The 23,511-nt window shown below is 35.1% G+C and overlaps 1 protein-coding gene and 1 long non-coding RNA gene across 2 annotated transcripts; one reads left to right on the top strand and one right to left on the bottom strand.

Annotated features, from left to right (window-relative positions):
* Positions 1-453: 453 nt before the first annotated feature.
* LOC119072868 lies at positions 454-18,496 on the top strand. Its single transcript, XR_005086944.1, has 3 exons — positions 454-464; positions 590-598; positions 18,453-18,496. It is a non-coding gene; the product is annotated as an uncharacterized LOC119072868 (long non-coding RNA).
* On the bottom strand, positions 6,050-8,961 carry LOC119072865 (speckle-type POZ protein B-like). Its single transcript, XM_037178172.1, has 6 exons — positions 8,808-8,961; positions 7,311-7,447; positions 7,087-7,241; positions 6,699-7,001; positions 6,285-6,612; positions 6,050-6,220 (listed from the first exon to the last, which is right to left on the bottom strand). Exons 1-6 carry the CDS (start codon positions 8,829-8,831, stop codon positions 6,148-6,150), a joined length of 1,020 nt encoding a protein of 339 aa, XP_037034067.1. The 5' UTR covers positions 8,832-8,961; the 3' UTR covers positions 6,050-6,147.
* Positions 18,497-23,511: the final 5,015 nt, after the last annotated feature.

The raw sequence follows: 23,511 nt of genomic DNA, 5'->3' as shown, positions 1-23,511 counted from the left end.
ATATTGATAACAAATCAATTGATTTAAGTTTGGGCTTATTATGATCTTAACAGTACTGGGCCCCAAATTTTGGATGGAGCAGGTCCCTTGAGTCACCAATTTTCTCAATAGATGTTTGCAATTGTTACAAACATATCGTAAAATGGTCTTTCTTTATCATAAATTGTTTATTCCTTTTCCGTCATTCAAAAAAAAAGTTCTCTGCATTTTCAAACGAGCGATGCTTAAGTCCTATTGTCTGCTAAAAAGCCGCTGAAAAGAGGACTCAAGGACATTTTATTACCATGAATAAATCACACAAAACATCTCCTTTCCTATTTCAAAGCCTGGAAATCCATTGAAAATTACTCAAGTTGTCGTGTTATATAGCGACCAGACAAATATTCTGTTGGAAATATCTTTAAGATCGCCAAGTCCGTTATAGCCATCTTCGGACTTAAAATCCCATTCCTCGTCGAAAAAGTGTTGAAAATCCGTTCCGAATTACTCGAGTTGTCGAATTACAAAAATTCTAATGGTAGTATCTCTGAGATCCTCCATCCGTTGGTGGTCATGCAATAACGACGTCCACATTTGTCAGTGCTGCCAGTTAATGTAAGTCATCAAATATTGAAATATTCATTTTATGAAGTCAATTGTGTGTTCTGACCCCAAAATAGGGGATAGAGCACACATTTGACTGCGTAGAATGCTTTTATGTGGAGTTATCAATCGTTTAAATTTACTGACAGCACTGAAAAATGTTATTATTGCCTAATCCCTTATATCACCATCTTCGAACATGACCTCAGAAATTTCATTCATCGTTGATTATAAGAGGTTTTGGAAATCAGTTGGAAATTGCTCAAGTTATCGTGCTATGCAGGACGAGTGTGACAAACGTTTTCAAACATTTTGAGGGATTTTCAGCCCCGTACGAAGTACGAAGGGGCTTATAGGATTACGATGCCGCGTGTAATTGATGGAATTCGAAGCAGACGGTAAGGGCAAAGTGTTTGCCTATGTTCATAGATAACGAATCCGCAATAAAAATTTTGTCCGTCCGTCCGTCTGTCACGTCGATATCTTGAGTAAATCAAATCCGATTTCAAAAATGTTTTTTTTTTTCCCTGAAAGATAGTCAAAATAGTGAGGCTAAGTTCGAAGATGGGCGATTTTGGGTCGACCCTTCCGGAGCTGGGGCCCAATAAGTGCCTAACTGTTTTTCGACGATATCTCCAGACATTTAAGCACTACACTTGTAAGTGATACGTCAAATGAAAGGTATTTACAATACCGATCGACAAAAAAAAAGTTTATGGAAATCGGATGACCGACTTGTGAGTTAGACCCCTTGGTGTGAAACAGGCACAGGGCGGCAAGCAGTTTTTGCTTGTAGGTCGGCCAAATTTGAACATATTTCGTTCGTTTTAGCTTTATTAGATAGGTATTGACCGTACCAATCAGCAGTGCCTATATTCGCGAAAATATTTCAAGAAAATTGTGAAAATTTGAGAAAATTCAAGAAAATTGTGAAAATTTGACAAAATTTATGAAAATTCATGAAAATTCACGAAAATTTGTGAAAGTTTATGAAATTTGTGAAAATTTATGAAATTTGGGAAAATTAAAGAAAATCTTGTAAAATATCAGAAAATTACTTATTTTTTCATAAAATTTTCTATATCGTTGTTTTTCTCGTTTTTTTTTTCAATTTTTTTTATTAGACTTACAGTTTGTTCATCTTTAAAAAACACAATTTTCGATTTATCAGAGTTTTAAAAGTCATCCATGTTCCCAGTCAATTAAGTGCTTCCCAGTCTATGATGTTTTGGCGTTTGAATTCGCTAATTAAAAAACGCACTTTACTAATTATTTGTGGATATTTAGTAAATGCTGTCGTTTGTTTTTTTTTTGGCTAAATAATCGTTTTTTAAACTAATTTGACGCAACGCATTATTCCACTGAGTCAGTACTACCGACTTGGAGGTTTTTCTTTCGTCACAGAAGTAAAAAAAGCAACTCGCAAAGACCACCGTAATCGATTTTCGTATGGACTATCAAAGTAGATGTAGGATTGTCTGTAACAAGAACTACATGGGTATTGACATCTTTGGCTGAAAATATAGATCAGCCATTTTGGAGCAGTTTTTGCTTATTATGATGTTTAACAACAATTAAAAATAATTTGTCCAATTTATAGTTCCCCATTATTTTCATTACATTCATCTGTTATCGAAGCTCTGTGTAGTATGATTTCAGTATTTATATAGTAAAATGCATGTTAAAAAAATTGAAGTACAAGATTTGAAATCAACCGATTAAAAATACTTTTATGCAATTCCGTCGCAAAATGTTCACTTTTTCATGCATCACTTCAATGGTATATTGATGTACTTTATATCACTAGTGACAAAAAGGACTTCCATATAACTTTTTGTCACTAGTGATAAAAAGTAAATCAATATACCTTGAAATAATACATGAAAAAGTGATTTTGCGACAAAATCGCATAAAACGTTGTATGCAACACGTTGCGAAAAGTGGTTGTTTTTGTCACACGATGTTGTTATCAAACTTGCTACGCTCGTCTGATAACATCACATCTAGTGACAAAAACAACTACTTTTCGCAACTTGTTGCATAAATTACTATGATGGATGCAAGTAATAGGATAGTAATATTGAAAACTGAAAATCGTAGCACTTTATCGAAACAGAAACAAATGTAACTCAGAACTAGTTTCTCTTCGTCGTATCGGGATATAAATGTATATATTTGTTTGATACGAGTACGAGGCCGTAATCGTTTTTTGTTTCAATTCGCTCCTAATCACATAATTTGGTCATATGTATAAAACAAAGAGCATGAATATCTTGACGTATCAAATTGCACGTATGCACCATATTTAAACAATGTAACAATAGGTTTACAAGCGGTTTTCGTGCGTTTTAAACCAACGTGAACCTCTTTTGGTAGGTGAGCTGGGCACTTTTCAGTTAGAATAAGAAAAGTTATTTATTTTCGTCAGCATTTGAACGGATCTTACAATATTTGGCATTCATACAACTACGAATAAGAAAAAAGGTTCGAAAGACCGCATTTCCTAAATATCCATCAAATAATTAGTAAGTCTACGAAAAAAATTTGAAAAAACAGGAAAGAAAACAGCGAAATCAAAGATTTCATGAAAAATACCCACCCTCTTCTTTCCAAAAACATTTTGATTTCTTCATTCGTGTTCAGAATTTAGAGATTCGCATATCCCAGTTAATATATATATATATGTAAAACACTTGAAAAGAGAAGAGAATGGCCCAAAATTAAGCATTTTTTCAATAATTCAAAAATTTCGACTTTGACGATTTTTTATCTTTTCGAGTTCTCGTGATATTCTCTAAAAATACTTGAAAAACACGGATTTTCGGATGCCGCCGCCAAAAGTTATTGCCCAGGATCTTAGCCTTAACCCTAACTTTTCTTCATCAGGATACTAAACTCAACCGAAAAACACTTTAACATGCTCCGGACCTCACTTTGACACAGGGTTTCAGTGACCCATCGATCGACTAAATGTTAATTAAACTGAGTGTTTGACGATTTTCTAATAGTTCTCTTGTTTATTCGTTTTTCCTAAATTTCATGAAAATTCTTGAAAATTCATGAAAATTTGTGAAAATTAAAGAAAATTCGTGAAATTTCATGAAAATTCACGAAAATTTGTGAAAATTCACGAAAATTTGTGAAAATTCACGAAAATTCGTGAAAATTCAAGAAAATTTGTGAAAATTTGAGAAAATTAAGAAAATATTTTCGCGAATATAGGCACTGCCAATCAGGGAAAAAAAAGTTTATGAAATTCGATTCACCGGAGCGTGAGCTAGGTCTCTTGGAGTGAGCTTATATGTGGCTACTCGGCCGTACAGTGAAGGTGGTGTTTTTAGCCCCGTACGAAGTACGAAGGGGCTTATAGGATTACGATGCCGTGTGTAATTGATGGAATTCGAAGCAGACGGTAAGGGTAAGGGCAAAGTGTTTGCCTATGTTCATAGATGACGAATCCGCAATAAAAATTTGGGCCGTCTGTCTGTCACGTCGATATCTTGAGTAAATCAAATCCGATTTCAAAAAAAAAAATTTCCCTGAAAGATAGTCAAAATAGTGAGGCTAAGTTCGAAGATGGGCATATTCGGGTCGGCCCTTCGTGAGTTAGGGTCACCTAAGTGATTTAAGGTCTTTTGGTGATATTTATGGCAAAATAAACGATGGAAATGTAAATGACACGGCAAATGATAGGTATTGTCAATACCAATCCAGGAAAAAAAAGTTTTTTAAAATCGGTTGAGTGGACCGTGAGTAAGGGCCTTAGAAGTGAAAAGCTACTAGGGCCCTATGTGTATTTTACATACAACTCGAGTAAATTCCATCCGTTTTTCGTAATTTTTGTGTCATTTGGAAGGTAATCGAATGCCGAATAGAATGTTGTTGAAAAAAAATTAAATTTGGGTCCTCGGACTAAGGCCGCTACTAGGGCCCTATGCGTATTTTACATACAACTCGAGCAAATTTCATCCGTTTTTCGTAATTTTTGTTTCATTTGAAAGATAATCGAACACCGAATAGAATGTAGTTGAAAAAAAAAATAAATTTGGATCCTCGGACTGAGGCCGATACTAGGCCCTATGTGTATTTATACTCAATAAATTAAAATTTTAGGGCTATTTGAAATTTTTGTTTTATTTAAAAGAACGTCGTACGGGGCTTCGTAATTGCGCTATGCGCAATTTGTAAGATGTACACATTACATAATAATTTTACTTTAACTACATTAACCGGCGCAATAGGCTTACGGTCAAAGTAGGGTGACAGACGCACTAGGGTCACGTACGCAATAGATATACGGGTTTGTACGGGGCTCAGTCGCAGCAAACGCTCCGACTGTTCTGATGGCTCGTTTGTTAATATCTCGAGTAAATTTTGACCGAATTTCATGAATTTTTTTTTTGTTTGAAAGGTACTAACGAATGTAAAGCAGCCGTACTACTTTCCACCTCCTAACAAAATGGCCGTCGGCCGCCATTTTGGATTTTTGTAAAATCAATATAAATCGGTGAAAATGATACTTACTTAATTTTAGGTCAATTCGAAATTTGTGTTACATTTAAAAGGAACGTCGTACGGGGCTTCGTAATTGCGCTATGCGCAATTTTTAAGACGTACACATTTCATAAGAATTTTACTTTACCGACGTTTACGGGCGCAGTAGGCTTACGGTAAGAGTAGGGCGACGGACGAACTAGGGTCACGTACGCAATAGATGTACGGGTTTGTACGGGGCTCAGTCGCAGCAAACGCTCCGACTGTTCTGACGGCTCGTTTTGAATTTCGACTGACCGAAATCGGCGCTATTTTTCCAAAACTAGTTAGGCCTTGGTGCCTAGGCCACAAAACTAGTCTCAGATATTTTTGATCTTCAATGCTTGGCTGGTGGTAAGCGGCCAAAGGTCGAAAAATGAGGTTTCGTAGTCCGGATAAACATTGACAAGGGACTGCTACATATTGGTATCGCTGTAAAGCTGAGGTCCTCCACATTCATAATAAATAATAATCAAATAATTGCATAGTGCAGCCCTCGTCAAAATTCACCGATGTTCAATCGATTCTGAGAAATTTTCCGGAGGTCATACGTTCAATCATAGTGAACATTTTTTGACAAGTATTTTCGATTGATTTGTAGACGTAAGACCCTGATTTTCAGTCAGGTGAATTAGAGATAAAGCCAGACTTGCATTCGTTGAAACGAAGCAGGAGTGATTAGTTTCACCTGGAGATAAGAATCACGTATGATAGCTCTGTAGCACTGATCACAATAAAATTCAATTCAATTCAAATTTATTAATAAAGAACAAACAGTAAAAAACCTAGTACAAAAATGTTCTTAAGATTATAGAAACCCTCTCACTCTCTCTCTCTCTCTCTCTCTCCTATCTATTCATCAAATTCAAAAATTAAAAGCGAGCCAATTTTAAGCAAAATAGGTAAGATCAACAACGGATAATATTCAAAGTTTACCTGGAGAAGCAATTTACCAGTTATATTACCATAAAATGCTGTGCGATGAATCAAAACTATTCGGTTTACGATCGTATACATGTCTAATACGCTACTTCAGAAGAATGCCTTCGGGTGCGATATCATCAGATTTTTTATTGCCGGATCCTTTATTAGCGCAGCTATGTTTCTGTGTAAAAAGATGGATTGGAGAAAAGGTTTGTTTCCCACTGAATTTTAGGTTGGTCTACTACCTTTGGCAGTACTCTTTAATGGACTGTTTAGTTTTCTCGTCTGAATTGTAAATTTCTGCGGCGACTGCAAGGTTTCCGATTGTTTTGACAGTTACACCTTTACACATTTGTTCAAAGTAGTACTGTTTGAGTTCCGATAGATCGTATTTCTCCGCCGCGTAGATCAGCTCAGTACAAGAAATGGTGTCGTTTACGTCGACCTTTCCCGTATAAATATACGACAGTATTGCATGGAATACGGTTGCATCGATGTCGTTCAGGATAATTTTACTGGTGACCGTTTCTAGCATATGGGAATCGAGCATGGCACTGAAAACTTTGCTGCGGGCTGAAATAATCCACAAAAATTTGAATAGTTGCTCTAATGTTGAGTGTCTCAACTTGAGACGAAGTAAATCTAAAGCTACAGCTCACCAGACAGAATTAGCTTGTGAGCGTAGAATGTTTCATTGCCGCACATAATTTCGACGTCGGAGTTCTTCTTATTGTTGAACAGTTCTCCCAATTCAACCGACAAGACCTCTAAAGTATTTACAGTTTCATCGGGCTGTACCAGCAATGTGACGGTAGTAGAGTGTTTCCCATAGATTCGCATGCGAACGCAAACGTGAAGTGTGTTGTTTTCTAATAGCGTTTCCCTTTTTTGATAAAGTTCTTTAATTCCCAAGAAACTGCTCCATCCCCAGTCATATGCATCTTTAGTGAAGGTATGTTCCGCTAAAATATTGTTTGGAATTGAATGGGAAACATTTTTGCAAATCGCCGACCAAAGATCTGCTCATTGATATGAGTTGAATCTTACTTGTCTTCGCAATCCTATTTTTCTCGTCGCTGCCGATGCTCATAGTGAACTCACAGCGTACACTTTCAGAATGATCTGTTCCATCCGCATTTTTGGCACATTTATAATCCAGAAACAGGTGAAGATTTTCAGATGAGCCTCTGATAGTGACAGACCTGGAAGTTGTTTACGTATCATAGTAATACTATTGATTAGAAATGACAGAATTGAAGCAATTTATTTACCATTTTGATTCCGTTCCCTCGTCTCCTTTTACCGTAAAAAGTCCACTCGATAACTTATCGAATTTCAAACATTTTTCCGGACATATAATGTCAAATCGAGATATTTTCCAGGTGAAAGTGTAGAGAGTTACTTTCGGCTATAATTGTATAAATGACATAATGTATCAAATCGTGGGTACGGGTATGATCAAGCCTTAAAAGTGACATACGTACATACATACGTACATACGTACATACATACGTACATACGTACATACATACGTACATACGTACATACATACGTACATACGTACATACATACGTACATACGTACATACATACGTACATACATACGTACGTACATACATACATACATACGTACATACATACGTACATACATACATACATACGTACATACATACATACATACGTACATACATACGTACATACATACATACGTACATACATACGTACATACATACGTACATACATACGTACATACATACGTACATACATACGTACATACATACGTACATACATACGTACATACATACGTACATAGATACGTACATAGATACGTACATACATATGTACATACATACGTACATACATACGTACATACATACGTACATACATACGTACATACATACATACGTACATACATACGTACATACATACGTACATACATACGTACATACATACGTACATACATACGTACATACATACGTACATACATACATACGTACATACATACGTACATACATACGTACATACATACGTACATACATACGTACATACATACGTACATACATACGTACATACATACGTACATACATACATACGTACATACATACGTACATACATACATACGTACATACGTACATACGTACAAACATACGTACAAACATACGTACAAACATACGTACATACGTACAAACATACGTACATACATACGTACATACATACATACATACATACGTACATACATACGTACATACATACATACGTACATACATACGTACATACATACGTACATACATACGTACATACATACGTACATACATACATACGTACATACATACGTACAGTAAGAGGCAGTAAAATCTCAGCTTGAGCAGTTTTTCCAATACCACGCGCGTTGAAGCAAATTCAGGCTGAAATTTCACTGCCTCTGACTGTTTGACATAAAATGTTATGAGTCATTTTTACAAACGTTAACTTTGTAGAACACTCCCATTTCATATTAAGATAAAAGGAGGTTGAAAGTAAAACCCGAGGAGTGGGTGTGTAAGTTGTATTGAGGCTATTTAGGTTAAAGCATCGATATACTGGTTCAAATAAATATTTGTATGCCATTATATTTCACACGGTTTCTAACGGGAGTTACACATCCATGCAATCTTTCCGCGTAAAGTTTCTTTGACATTTCTTATCAACACTACATTATATCGATGGGTTAAAGTAACGTAGGTTTCAAGCTCAATTTATTGAAGAAATATTTTTGAATGTGATTATTACTTCAGTGGTCATTGTCGACTCCATTTTAATGAACTTGGTCTATTATACGTGACAGCACAATTTTTACACTATTTAATGCAGCAATAACGAAAAAACGGGCACACACACTCTTCGTTTACCAATAAACTTAACTTCACAGATAAAAATGTCACTTGACATTAGGGTTGTCCAAAAATAATGAAAGTGACAAGTGTAACCTTTCCGGGAGGCATCTGGTTTTTCTCAAGGTTCTGAAAGAGCAGGTTAAGACACTTCTGAGTTGATCACTCATTACAGATTGTTTAAAATGTCAACTTGATAACAAATTTTTTTTTCTTCAAGTTGACATTTCTCTGTAGTGAGTGTGATCAACAAAAAGTATCTATTTGTCAAAATTTGTGTGTCGCCTTCGTGAATGTCTTAACCTGTTCGCTCAGAACCTTGGTTTTTCTGAATCCTTGCCTCCAAAGGAGTTCATTTTTGAAAAACAAATGTGGAACAAAAGTCATCATCTACAGCCTCTAGACTAGAGATCTAGTCGCTCATCAACGATTTTGAACAATTCTGACAAAATGGGGAAAAATATGGTCCATATTTGAAGTGGCGAGCCGGGATGCCATCTATTATCAAGTCTCTGTTCTCCATACAAAATACACCGTTAATACTGAAGGGACCGATAGAAAGAAGAGCGTGATCTCTTAATGACAAAAACTACTGCGTGACACATAGATTTACACTAGAGAGGTGGTATGTTTAAAGATGACAGCGATAGAGTATGTACATTGCGACATCGGCTTATGTCAAAGTATACTTATTTAAATGGCGTGATGCATATAATAGCCTGTTGAGTAATGCATTCTGTTTTATAAAATATACGCCAACATAGAATCGAAATTATAAGGTCTGCATAGGAGGCGAAATTTGTCCGAGCTATGTAAATACCAGCAATTTTCGAATTTCAAGCTTCGGTTGAGGTGCTTTAGGAGAAGTGCCACCTCTGTCTTTTAGAATGCTCACATTCGTACAAATGTAAAGCGATAACATGAAATAAAAATGTTCAGTCGATAAGAATTCGATTCGTCAACAATAGGCATCAATAGTATCGCGAATCGCACATTATGATAACACTCAAAATGACAGCACGTTTTCGTGTGATTATTGACCACGGCTTTGCCTCGGGTCAACAAACTCAAGTCCGGGTTGCGTGTGACTTTTCTGCTTTTCATCCCTCGTTATGTAACTAACTATAACTACTATCTGCCTAGAACATCGTGATCTGAATGGTTGTGGGTTACTCATTCGTAACGGATCGCTTGACGTTAGCGGGGCACTCAGCGAGATTGGAGCGTTTGAAAAGTTGAATCAGTTTGCGGTATCGCTATTCGGCAGGAGGTCGAGGTTGATGAGAGGGGACGAGGATCCGTGAATGATGCATGTGTACGCCGTTATGTCTTGAATGTGGTTGATTGTGGGGTGAATGACCGGCGCAGGATGAGTTCAGCTGGTTGAACGGCTAAGGCCAATTCCAGACTGTCTCTCGGAGAGTGGCGACTCCGCGCAATTCGAGCTAGTCGATCGGAGCTGGAAGTTCATGCTTCCATCCGAAGTGGTCTTCGATACCACCTACCCTACCCGAGGGTTAAATCGGTACCACGGGTGTTGGGAGCCCACCAGGATTGCACTATCCTCCTGGTCCCAACTATGGTTGAGGAGCCTATCCTTGGCTGAAACGTGGTGGCTGTGGTTCAAGTGCGTTTAATACGCTGGGGTACTGCTCCCGGGTGAATTGCAGTAAGGGTTGTGATAGGCCCTTGCCCCACCTTTGGCTATGCTGGTGCATGAAACACCGGCATATAAAGGTAGTCATTTGACGCGCTGATTGAGCGTATCTCAATCTACTCCTCTTAGAGAGGACGAGATGTTATGCCTTCGGGTGGGTAATCTCGTTAATCTAAAGATATTATCTGCCTAGAACAATAATTTCCCACTTATACCTCGAGATCATTTTTTGTTTATCTCGGTATATATGTTCTCGGTAGATAAAAAAGTGTATGCACCACTTGCCAAAATTGTAATCTTGACGTGTGATCATTACGGTTCTCGCCTTCGGCTCGACCTGCAATGCCCACACGTCTCGATAACATTTTGGCAAGAGATGCACAATCTTATATTATTCTATATCCTCCAATAAAATGCTGCATCACACAAAAGTCCCGTGAAAATTTGTGATAATTAAATCCTCTCATCACGGGACACGCCATAATAAAAAGTTATTGTGTTGAGGACCAAAACGTAGAAGCAATTTTGTTTTTGTGACAGCAGGAATAACTCAAAGTAAACCGTTGAGTGATTAGAACGTTGTTTACAGCATAGTTACCACATTTTTTTCCATTTCTAATATTGAATCCTTTCAAAGCGTTGGAAAAACAGACAGACCGATTCAAACGAGCATAACGTACTGAAAATGTTTCAAAAACATCTTTGTGTGGTAGGTCGAAACTCTTTCTCTTCGCTCATTCTTCTATTCAATGCAAACAAGCGCCACACACAGTCGTAATATGTTAACACATTGTGTATGTAATATTGAGCTTTTCTTCGCAAGCATTGTCTATTTGATTCTATTCAGAAAACGGGAACTATTGTTGCATTTTGTAAAGGATTTTGTATTCTGATTCTGTCAGTATATTCTTTTGGGGTTGGATGAACTTTGAATTCGATAGTATCTGAATAATATGTTTTGTAAGAAACGTTCGTTCGTGTATGGTCGAAGTAGAATATGTGCCCAATTAATGACTTAAAGCGAATTTAAAATTCACCATTCTGGACCAGAATTTCTGGTCATCATTATATGAGTTTTAGGATTTCGACGATTAATACAACATGAATGGATGGCTATACTGTGCAAGAGAAGATGGACCCAGACAACACGGAAAGAACTGGCGTTATAGATTTGTATGGAGAAAATCAATTACGATTTAATGAAAAATCGATCTATATTTAATTTCGTAATTTAGTAATGGATGTGTTATTGATTTTCGGTGAAAATCAATAACGCGTAATAGTTTCGTTATAGATTTCTATAACGCGTTATAGATTTTTTATAGATATCTACAACGATCGTAATGAAAAAACGATCTATAACGCGTAATGATTACATTTATAGATTTCATAATGTTACGTCGTAATCGATTACGTAATATTAAAATGTAATTGATTTTATTTATAATTTATTAAAACGTAATCATTTTTATTACATGCGTAATCGATTACGTAATATATTACAATGTAATAGTTGTGAATAATATAATTTTATTATAATTGATATTTTAAAAATATTTCATTATTTCGTTATAGATTTTTTGTTAATTATAGTAGATTTGAATTGTGCTGCCATGTAAGTGATTAGGAATGAGAGAAATTTAATATTAACATTGTTACATTTTATTATATAATTACAATTTAATACTTAACGTAATTGGTCACCCATCTATGTACTGACTTTGACACTTGATGCTTAACTTCACAATCGACAATCCACCAACGACTCTACGCGTGTTGCTATTGAGGATATATATTTATTGTTCTTATTTCGAACAGTTGTTACAATCAATTCGTAATTGAATTCGTGATAGATTTCGTAATAATGGTAAAAATATATGTTTTTATTGGCAAAATTACTCGTTTCAATTGCGCTATCGACGTCGTTTAGTTTTATTTATTGTTTGGAAGGTATCTTGACTAAAAAAAAGAAATTTTGATAATAAAAAAAATGTCAGTGAGCAGGTTTCGTCGGGAATCGATTACATCGTAATGAAAATAATAATTACGTTGTTATGGGGTTTCTGGAAAATTGATCTTTATGTGGAAAATCGATCGTTTCAACGACGGTATCGACGTTGCTATCAAAAGATATTATCGAAAAACGTAACGTAACGTAACGTAAAACGTATCTTTTTGCAAATGAATGTAGGCTATAAATTTGCGAAGGGGTGATTCCTCTTAACGGAGTGCGAAATTTGAGAGCGCTCCAACACTAACGATTACCTAAAGATTACCCAACAAAAAATATCGTATGCAATATCAATAATGCGTTGTGATTTAACAATAATCCAGTCACCACAAGTTCTAATGATAATTATAACCGCATGCAGTACCTCAGTATTTTAGTCTGAAATTGATCGTCTTTGAAAGTAGCAAATAAAGTAGATTCAAACAAATCGAAATTAGTAATAATTACGAAATTTATAACGAATAATATATTTTATTACTCAAACAAATCGTAATTCGTAATCATTACATAATTAGTCAAGTATTACTCGTTATAGATTTCGTATTTTTCGTAATTTTCGTAATTATTACGTAATTTTGCCTATTAAAAATCTATTACGACCATTACGATGATTACGATTCGATTACGATTCGATTATTAGTAATTTAATAGATTAAATTACGATTAAATCGTTATAGATTTTTAATTTTCGACTATAACGCAATATATAACGCCAATCTATAACGCCAGTTTTTTCCGTGAATGCACTTCAAGCATGAGTGGTAAGCATGAGTAGTACTCTAAATGGAGTACAGGTGTATCAACTATTTGACAGCTGTCACTCGAAGCACGTTTGCTTGAAGTGTGTTGACCTAGATGAAATGGGAATTTTTAGGATGCATCAAACACAAACGGTGAACTTATGGCAATACTACACATGTGTTTACAACGACATGTGTTTTCTCGACTCTGCTCTACTACGGAATGCAATCAATTTGGGAATTTTTGTGTATTTTTTGGACTTTGTGGAATATTTGAGAACTTTGGGATATTTTTGGGTGCTTTGGGATTTTTTGTGAATTTTGGGAAGTAATTCTCCAGCCATAGTGCATTTTCTGTACCGTTTCACTATATGAGTTACTTTACACTTCTTTCAACAGTTCAAATAAAAATCAAAAGCAACAAAGACGGTTGCTGGGGAATTAAAGCAGTTCATTTCACTCATAATTACAAATTCAATTTTGCTAAATTATCTTTTGCCATATATCAATCTTCAACGTTCGGTTGGTTACTAAAGGCAGACCAAGACAATAAAACCTCCTCCAAGTCCAGTCAAACTTTACGAACAATCATTGTTCCCGTAAGTTCCCACAGACAGTATTTTCATTATAATAAACATGTAAAGTAAAAGCATAATGGCCATTCATTATAGACGTTCCATATACATTATGTATCCTATAACACACAAGACTCCTTATTATACAAAATAATGGAAAATAATAGTTTTACAAAGGACAATTGACTTTATTGTCTTTGTAGATTCTGAAGAGATTTCATATTTTCGGAATGAAGGGATTCTTTCAACGAATAGTATGCGAAATTCGGATGTATTTACTTGCGACTTCAATCATGTTCCACAAAAGTTTTGGTTCCAAAATCTCAAAGTATGTCTTACCCGTCCTTCATTATTGGTGGTAGGTCTGCGAAAGTCAAAAAGCGGGCGTGTAAAAAAATATCTGTGCCACAGATTCTGTGGTCCATTTTGGGCATGTTCTTTTCCAAAAGAATCACTCATAATTTCTGGGTGGTACTTCCGCTGTAGTTTTGAAGAATTAAGTGATATATCAACATAATAATGCGCGTGGTAGAGGGACAGGTTATGCGCGTGGTAGAGATAGAACCATATAAACCAGAGCGATCATAACAGATGGCGTTGGTTGCCGGTGATGAGGAAGCAACGCCATCTGTTATGATCTATCTTGAATCAGATGAAGCAAATTTACGTTAAAAACCAACGAAAGGAATAAAATCTTTTTAAAGTTTTACGGCTGTGTTCAGTTCCTCTTCCTTCTCTTATAGGAAGTTTTTTCATCAAATTATAGGGCACAAAGAAAAGTGCTGAAAAAAAGTCCGATGGAGTAGAATTTTTAAATGTCCTCTTGTGTACACTAAGTGGTTGTTTTGTACGAAATTTGAATTTATCTTACCGCAGCCATTGTAATAAGCCCTGGAACAAACCAAATACCAATTAATCCCGAAAGGATGAGCAAATTTTATAAATTCTATAACAATGGAAAATGAACAAAACAATGAACGCCCATTGCCTATATAATATATCTAATCAAAATGTATGCAAATATTTTTGTTATATTATGTGAACAAATGCGAACAGTCGAAAACAACAATAAATTCACTAATTAACATAAATCAAACTAAAACAAATAAACTCTTTGAATCAAAACAATTGTTAATCAATGTAGTGTAATTGGTGATATTCTGGTCAAAATAAGCTTCAATTGTCGATTTATATACATTCGGCTAATTAAATAAATTTTAAATGGAGAATAGAATATAATGGATAACATCCTTCCAACAGTACAATTATAACGTTAAACATCGTCCGCAATAATAAATGCAGATTTTTTTTGCGAGGTCATACACTGGATGCACACACAAATGAGTCAGATTCTATATCTATATTTAAGGGTACAGTCGACGTCAGTGAAATTTAGACTTAAATCATAAATTTGCTTCAGCTGGTCTACTCATACCATAGCATCTACAACCAAGCACTTGCAGAAGCTATGCTCATGCTCTTACAAACGAACTGCTTCGTATTTAGATTTTTAGCGCCAAAGGCAAATATTCTTTCTTGACGTCAATATTCTGGGCGTCAAATGTACATGACTTAGTTGACTAAAACGAGCCATCAGAACAGTCGGAGCGTTTGATGCGACTGAGCCCCGTACAAACCCGTATATCTTTTGCGTAGGTGACCCTAGTGCGTCTGTCACCCTACTTTGACCGTAAACCTATTGCGCCGGTTAAAGTAGTTAAAGTAAAATTATTATGTAATGTGTACATCTTCGAAATAGCGCATAGCGCAATTACGAAGCCCCGTACGACGTTCCTTTCAAATGAAACAAAAATTTCAAATAGCCCTAAAATTTTAATTTATTGAGTATAAATACACATAGGGCCCTAGTACCGGTCTTAGTCCGAGGACCCAAATTTAATTTTTTTTTTCAACTACATTCTATTCGGCCTTCGATTAGCTTCTAAATTAAACAAAAATTACGACAAACGGATGAAATTTACTCGAGTTGTATGTAAAATACACATAGGGCCCTAGGAGTGGCCTTAGTCCAAGGACCCAAATTTAATTTTTTTCAACAACATTCTATTCGGCCTTTGATTACCTTCCAAATGAAACAAAAATTACGAAAAACGGATGAAATTTACTCGAGTTCTATGTAAAATACACATAGGGCCCCAGTAGCATTTCACTTCTAAGGCCCTAACTCACGGTCCACTCACCCGATTTAAAAAAGCTTTTTTTTTCCTGGATTGGTATTACCAATACCTATCATTTGCCGTGTCATTTACATTTATCGTTTATTTTGCCATAAATATCACCAAAAGACCTTAAATCACTTAGGTGGCCCTAACTCACGAAGGGCCGACCCGAATATGCCCATCTTCGAACTTAGCCTCACTATTTTGACTATCTTTCAGGGAAAAAAAAATTTTGAAATCGGATTTGATTTACTCAAGATATCGACGTGACGGACGGACGGACAGACGGACAGAAGGACAGACGGATAGACAAAATTTTTATTGCAGATTCGTCATCTATGAACATAGGCAAACACTTTGCCCTTACCGTCTGCTTCGAATTCCATCAATTACACACGGCATCGTAATCCTATAAGCCTCTTTGTACTTCGTACGGGGCTAAAAACGAATTTATTGATCACAGCGCCATTTTGTTTGGGTGCAACGGGCACTTGTCCATAGTGTCCATAAGGACAAGGCGGCACTGAAGGCTTATTTAAGATACCATTCAAAAATTTGTTTTCAGTGTAAACTGACAAATTGCCAATTGTGATTTTGGGCGCAGATCGGAATGGTACCGGATTTTCACAAGAGATGGCGAATTGGATTGGATAGGTTAAATATAAAAAGAAACTCATCTATGTGTAAATTTTGAGATATTTTTATTTTCCCGAAGGTCTGCGTTACGTGTCCGGCACCAACGTTGCTAATCCAATACGGATCCAATACGCCATCTTTTGTAAAAATCTGGTAGCACTCCATTTTTTGCGCCTTCTCAAAGTTTGGCAATTTACATTGAAAACCGCTGAAAACATACAATGATTGTGAATGATCAAATACCTTTTATTGGTGGTGTGCGTCTTTATAGATCATCTTCAAGATACAGTACTTTCACACGTAACCTCACATAAGTTTCATTAAATGTTTCGTTCATTCATTCATTTGTATGAGATTTTTGGTGGCGGGACATTTTCACACCGTCAATATCGTCAGGAACGCCCAAAAAATTTTCATCCAGGACGATAATATCGTCTAAATTGAAAAATTCTAAAATATTGTCTGGACGATAGTATCGTTTTATTGTCGATATTATCGTTCAAAAAACGATATTATCGTTTTCTGAACGATATTACCGTTCTAGAAAATCTAATGGATATTTTCGTTTTCTGTACGATAATATCGTTTTCTTAAACGATAATATAGTCCAGGACGATACTATCGTTTAAAAAAACGATAATATCGCCCAGGACGATATTATCGTTTAGTTTTGGGTGGTAATATTGTCCAGGACTCAATTTTACTCAGAGGTGCAGCAAGAACCGAATTCTCTTCCAAAATATCGAAAAACAATTGTCAGAGGAAATCACCTACACATCAGTGTTTAAAAAAGGCGTTTAGTTCGTCCCTAAATAATTCATATTTTTACGAAATGAATACCAACTTTGATTGTACATAAAAAGCGTTTTAACACGCCGAGCGATCCATTGCCCATTGCCCCGGAGCGAAGCGGAGGGCCGCAATGTGAGCCGGGCACCGGAACGGTGTCGGAACTTAGGAGTTAATTTTTTTTTCTCGCATCGTCTCATAATTAGTCTGTGTAATTTTTCTATATAAAATTTAAATTTACGGAACCAAATGAACCAATTTTTAATATATATTTGCCGTCTATAAAAAGGTGTTTATCTACAAGATTTTGTGTTTCGTCTTCAACAACCATCCAGAACGATAATATCGCCCAGGACGATAATATCGTCTAGAATTTTTATTTTAAATAAATTAAAAACGATATTATCGTCCTGGACGATATTATCGTCTCAAATTATCCAGAACGATATTATCGTCCCAAAAATTATCGACCAGGACGATAATATCGTCCAAAATAACGATAAATTTGTTCAGAAAAAGAAAATAACGATAATATCGTCCAGCGGATATTTTCATCCAGGACGATATTATCGTCAAAAAAACGATATTATCGTTTTTTGAACGATAATATCGTTTTTTAGACGATAGTATCATCAAAAAAACGATAGTATCGTCCAAAAAAACGATATTATCGTTTTTTTAAACGATAATATCGTCCTGAAAATATTTTAAAATTTATAATTTTAGACGATATTATCGTCCTGGATGAAATTTTTTTGGACGATAATATCGTATTTTAGACGATAGTATCGTCTAAAAAACTATACTATCGTTTTTTGGACGATACTATCGTCTAAAAAACGATAATATCGTTCCTGACGATATTGACCGTGTAGTTATGTCGCCTCATCGAGATTTTTTGAACGTGGATGGAATTTCAAACGGCCTTGAAGATGATCTGTATACTAATGAAATAGTATGGAGATTGTGATTTTCACTTAGAAGTTGACGTAAAACTTGAAAATTTTAAGTAACTTGTGATGTAGTGGGAGCTCGAATATAAATCATATGTTTTACGTCAACTTATAATTAAAAGTGAAAATCGCAATCTCCCTAGTGGTGATAATAACGCGTGGAGTGGTAAAGCCGTAGAAAGACGTTTTATCAGATTTTTTTTGAATGAGTTGAAAACAGCTGAAGCAAATTCATACCTAAGTTTCACTTACGTTGACTGTAGTTATTGCATTAAGTTTTCCTATTTATTTCATACTTTCAATGATTTTTCAAAATTGAAAGAAAATTTGACAAAAGAATTTTCTCAAAATATTTCCTGATGGTTTGAAGTGTCTCTCTCACATTTAACATAAAAAAAAATGAAATTCAGGTATACTCATCCTGCAATGCATGTTAAATCTTCGCTTACGTTTTCATTCCTTTGAAACAAAAACAAGAAAGAGATGAAAAACTGATTTCATAATTTTCAACAATGAAACAACAAACAGTCTATTGCATTATATCACCTCGGATTTCTGTTAAAGAATGCTTATCCACTTGGCTGGTGTGTCTATTATATTGTGGAACATTTTGAATGACTCTGCTCAATAGAAATTTTTAGTGATTCTTGAGTTCTTTCATAATTTTCCTTTCCAGTAACAGCAAAAATAGCACACAACATTATAAAGGCGTTTTTAAATCAACCAAAAATTCATCATTGTGTGGGAAAATGAATGAAAAAAATCGTGGAAAAACAATAGAAAAATCGGAACAAATGTTTCCATTTTAGGGGAGAACAATTGTTTATGCTTGCACATAGATATTATTGTTGTCACGATTATGATTGTAGAGTATACGTTAACGTAACGCTTGTTTCGCTTATTTACGTATATATATGTAGATGGGTACAAGAACTATCTTTTGTCTCTGTTGTATTAACAATTGTTTCAGTCTTTTGTATCCTTTTGATAACGAAAATTTCAGCTTTTCACAACCTAACCAAACAATGGACAATAATGTCGACGGATTTTTTTTTGCCGTATTGTATGGAACGATGGAACGTATACCTAAACAGTATTTTTCTGTATGAAAAATGCATATTTCCCATAACAAAGACAAAATGATTTCTTTTCAATTTTTGTTTTACATAAACTAATAATAAGACCGATAATGCCGAGGATATTACGATCTTAATTGAAGCTGCTGAGCGTGCAGAATTTTAGTTTGATCATTTCGAAGATGATTTCAAATATGAAGATAACATCGAAATCAGGAAAAAAAAAAGTTGAACGGACTAATAGGGTGAGCTTAGCGCATACTATTTTCGAAGCAATACACAAATATTCTCAAGTCTTTCAATTCAAATTTACCAAATTTGAGAAACTTCACAAAGTTCTGAGGAACTAACGAAGAACGAAGATGGAAGGGAATTTTACATTTTACATTCGAGAAGTCGGGGTGAACAAAAGTAAGGCTTTTCATGCTTGCACGATTTGACAGTTCGGTGGAGAAATTTCGTATTTTCTCCCCTCAGGAAAACCAGAGTAAAGAAAATCTATATTTTCTTCAATGAACTGTCGTCAGACCAGGGCCTACTTTTTGGAAACTAATTTCTTGAATTTCTTGAAATTTCTTGAAATTTCTCGAATTTCTTAAAATTTCTCGAATTCGAGAAATTCGATAAACTTCGAAGTTTCTCGAATTTCTTGGATTTTCGGGAATTTCTAGAAATTTCTTGAATTTCTCGAAGTTACTTGAATTTCTCAAAGTTTCTTGAATTTCTCGATTTTCTCTAAAAGTTTCTAAAAAGTAGGCCCTGCGTCAGACGAAGCGTCAACAAAACGTTGACACGTAATGTGTTGAGTTGAGAAAATAAGGTTATTCACGCCGCACGCATGAGATAGTTATTTGCTTACCTGGTTTGTATAATTATTTTAGGCAATTTGTCGCGAGCGCGATAATGCCTGAAGTTCAATGAATTATGTATTTATATGAAATCGCTATTGCCTCCGCTCCACACAAATTTTGATATCGAACCATACCAATAGAGTAATACTTTCATTGCCTGAAGTCAACCACTCAAAACAAATTTTTGTCTAAGGGATCGAGAACGCTTTATAGTGCAGTTGATAAGGACCATTTATACGAGAACGTTTACACTCGTATAAAAGTTGGGCTACCTCTCTAAAAGCTTATTTTTCTCATTGCAAAGCAGGTAAAATTATCATTAAGGAACCTACTGATAATTTTACCTACTTTACAATGAGAAAAGTTAACTTTTAGAGAGGTAGCCCAGCTTTTATACGAGTGTAAACGTTCTCGTATAAATGGTCCTTATCAACTACACTATTAGGTAAACCCTCGTTTTCGGCCCGTATCATGAAAATGTAAATAGCAGCACCTGTGGGCATGGCAATTTTGTGTATAGTAGGCAATCTGAACAGTAATAACAGGTTTGTTACAAGGCCATACGAATTGTCAAATTTCATCCACAGAAACATAACCTCAATAATATTTCTGTGCAAATCGATCAATTTTTATTCTGATAGTCGTAAGAAGCCACCATAATTATTGGTTTATTGTAAAATATGTTTGATGTATAGGCTAGTACAGAGATCGTGAAAAATGCATGAAAAATGGATCCATGCAAAATATGACATAAAATGTATGAGTTATCTGTCAAATATTTTGCAAGCACAGTGTAAACGTCAGGTTCAGGGCCTATTTTCGATAATTTAAATTCTCGAAATTATCGAAAAATTCTCTAAATTCTCCAAAAATTATCGAAATTCTCAAATTTACTTTTGGCGAATTTTGATAATTTTTCGATAATTTCGAGAATTTTCCGATAATTTCGATAATTTAAATTATCGAAAATAGGCCCTGAACCTGACGTTTACACTGTGCTTGCAAAATATTTGACATTTGGTTCATACATTTTATGTCATATTTTAGCAAGCATTTTGCTACGGTCGATTTTGCATGCATTTTTCACGAACTGTGTACCCATCTTATAGGTCTTCCCTGCAACGTATAACAGTACCTAGTGAGAAACAAGTGGAAATTTTTGAGAGCGTAAAAGTATGAAATTCTCTCACAAAGTCGTGCATATCTTTTGTACTAAGTTTTTTATGCGTTTAGGTAGAGGTCAGGACTGACCATATATGGCAGCCAGGATAAATCATTCATTTTTCATTTTTATTGTTTTCAGAGTCTTTTCACTTAATGCCGGGTGTGCTTTTAGGCAGTTAGTCTGGCCCTGTTGATGAATAAGCCCAAGGATAAGCCTTCATCTATTTTAAGTTTTAATCTACAGAATCCAATGTAGAGGAGGAACTGAAAAAAAGAGTTGTGAATTTCCTTGACAACGAATTACTCTCAAAAATGTAAGCCCTCCATCAAAAGTAAAATCAATTTTTGAGCATAGCTCGGTCACACAGCTATGTATACATTTATACACAGCTCTGTACAATCAAATGAAAATAAAATTTGAAAACCATCGCGAAAATACCGGCAATGATTCAATAGATATGGAACTCATTCATATACCGATTCCCATTCATTCATACTCATATAGAGCATTTTGTTTAACATTGTTTAGTGATTCCATTATTTGACTTTCTTTTGTTTTTTGGCCAGATATTAAAAACCTTTGTGATACGTACCAATAACAAAAGCCCGCCCAAACCAAAAATCCACCACCACCAACAACAACAACACATCCATCGTATTAAAAAAAAACCTAACCGCACACCATAGAATTTTATAACAAAAAAGATTTTTTTTTTTGTTCGCTGTTTCGTGACTTCCAATGAAAATGGGAAATGATCAAAAGCTTGATATAGTACACCGGGTATTGTTATTGATTTTCAGTGTGCTTTTTACAATAAATACATTCGGTCGGTTTAAATGTAAAAGATTTTTGAACGAAAATTGAAAGATATGTATCTATCTCACATGAGCACATTCATTGTGAAATTGTTTGAGCTGTGTGCTCTTCCATTTATACCTTGCACTGTAAGACACTGGCATCATGCAAACAAAGTTGTTTCACAAATATGCAAATTAGGGTAGATTTTGGTGGATTTTTTGCACATCGTCATCGGAATTTGCAAAATGTTTCACACAAATTGATTGCAGTAAAATACTGATAGCTATTGGAGGTAATATGGAATTTTCGAAACCTGAGGAATAGCTGGACATCTGTTATCGACAGATGACAAAAAGAAGCGATTAGCTCTGGCGTCTGGCCAATAGCAAAGATTCTCCAACAAACAAAAGAAGTAAAAGATTCAATTTCAAACGCTTGTCGTTTATGAAAAGATTAAATGGGATATTTTAGAAATTCTGCGTGGAATTTTTACAGAACAGAAGTTATTTCATGGCAACAAATTTTAATATTTCGGCAGTAAGTTCAATTCGGCGGCAGTCAAATTTGAAAACATAAAATTTGGGCAAAACATGACATTTTCACATTTTCGGCATACAGTTTCAAATGATAAAAATGGAAAATATAAATGAAGAAAGAAGGAACCGGCAAGGATAATCATAAAGTTAGCTGGCATTGGAATATGATACATAAAGAGCTCTCCCATAAATTTCCTGGAGAAGCCTCTAGCAGAATTTAATACCACCACCATCGCTATCGACTCAGAGTCTGTTCTTTCCAGGGGCTATTTAGTCGAATTAATTTGCCGAAATTCGCCAAAATTCGCCGAAATTCGCCGAAATTCGTCGAAATTCGCCAAAATTCTCCCAAATTAAAAAATTCAAATTTTGAAAATTTTCTTCCAAATTTATGTTTTTTGGAATATTTTGCTAGTTTTGTGATATAGCATAACAAAAATATGCAAGAATCTACCAAATTCACAAATATATGTAAAATTCACAAAATTAGGACATTTTTCATCGTTTGGCCAAAAAAAAAACCTTCATGGCTTCCCGGTTAAAAATAGATTTTTAGAATGTCTTGGCCAAAAATATGTAACTAAGTTCTACGATTCTTTGAAATTTCTTAAAATCATGTATAAATTCACAAAAATT

The sequence above is a fragment of the Bradysia coprophila genome (assembly GCF_014529535.1).
Source record: "Bradysia coprophila strain Holo2 chromosome IV unlocalized genomic scaffold, BU_Bcop_v1 contig_84, whole genome shotgun sequence".
Classification (NCBI taxonomy): Eukaryota; Metazoa; Arthropoda; class Insecta; order Diptera; family Sciaridae; genus Bradysia; species Bradysia coprophila.
The sequence above is the reverse complement of the archived record's forward strand: the minus strand, read 5'-3'. Positions and strand labels throughout refer to the sequence as shown.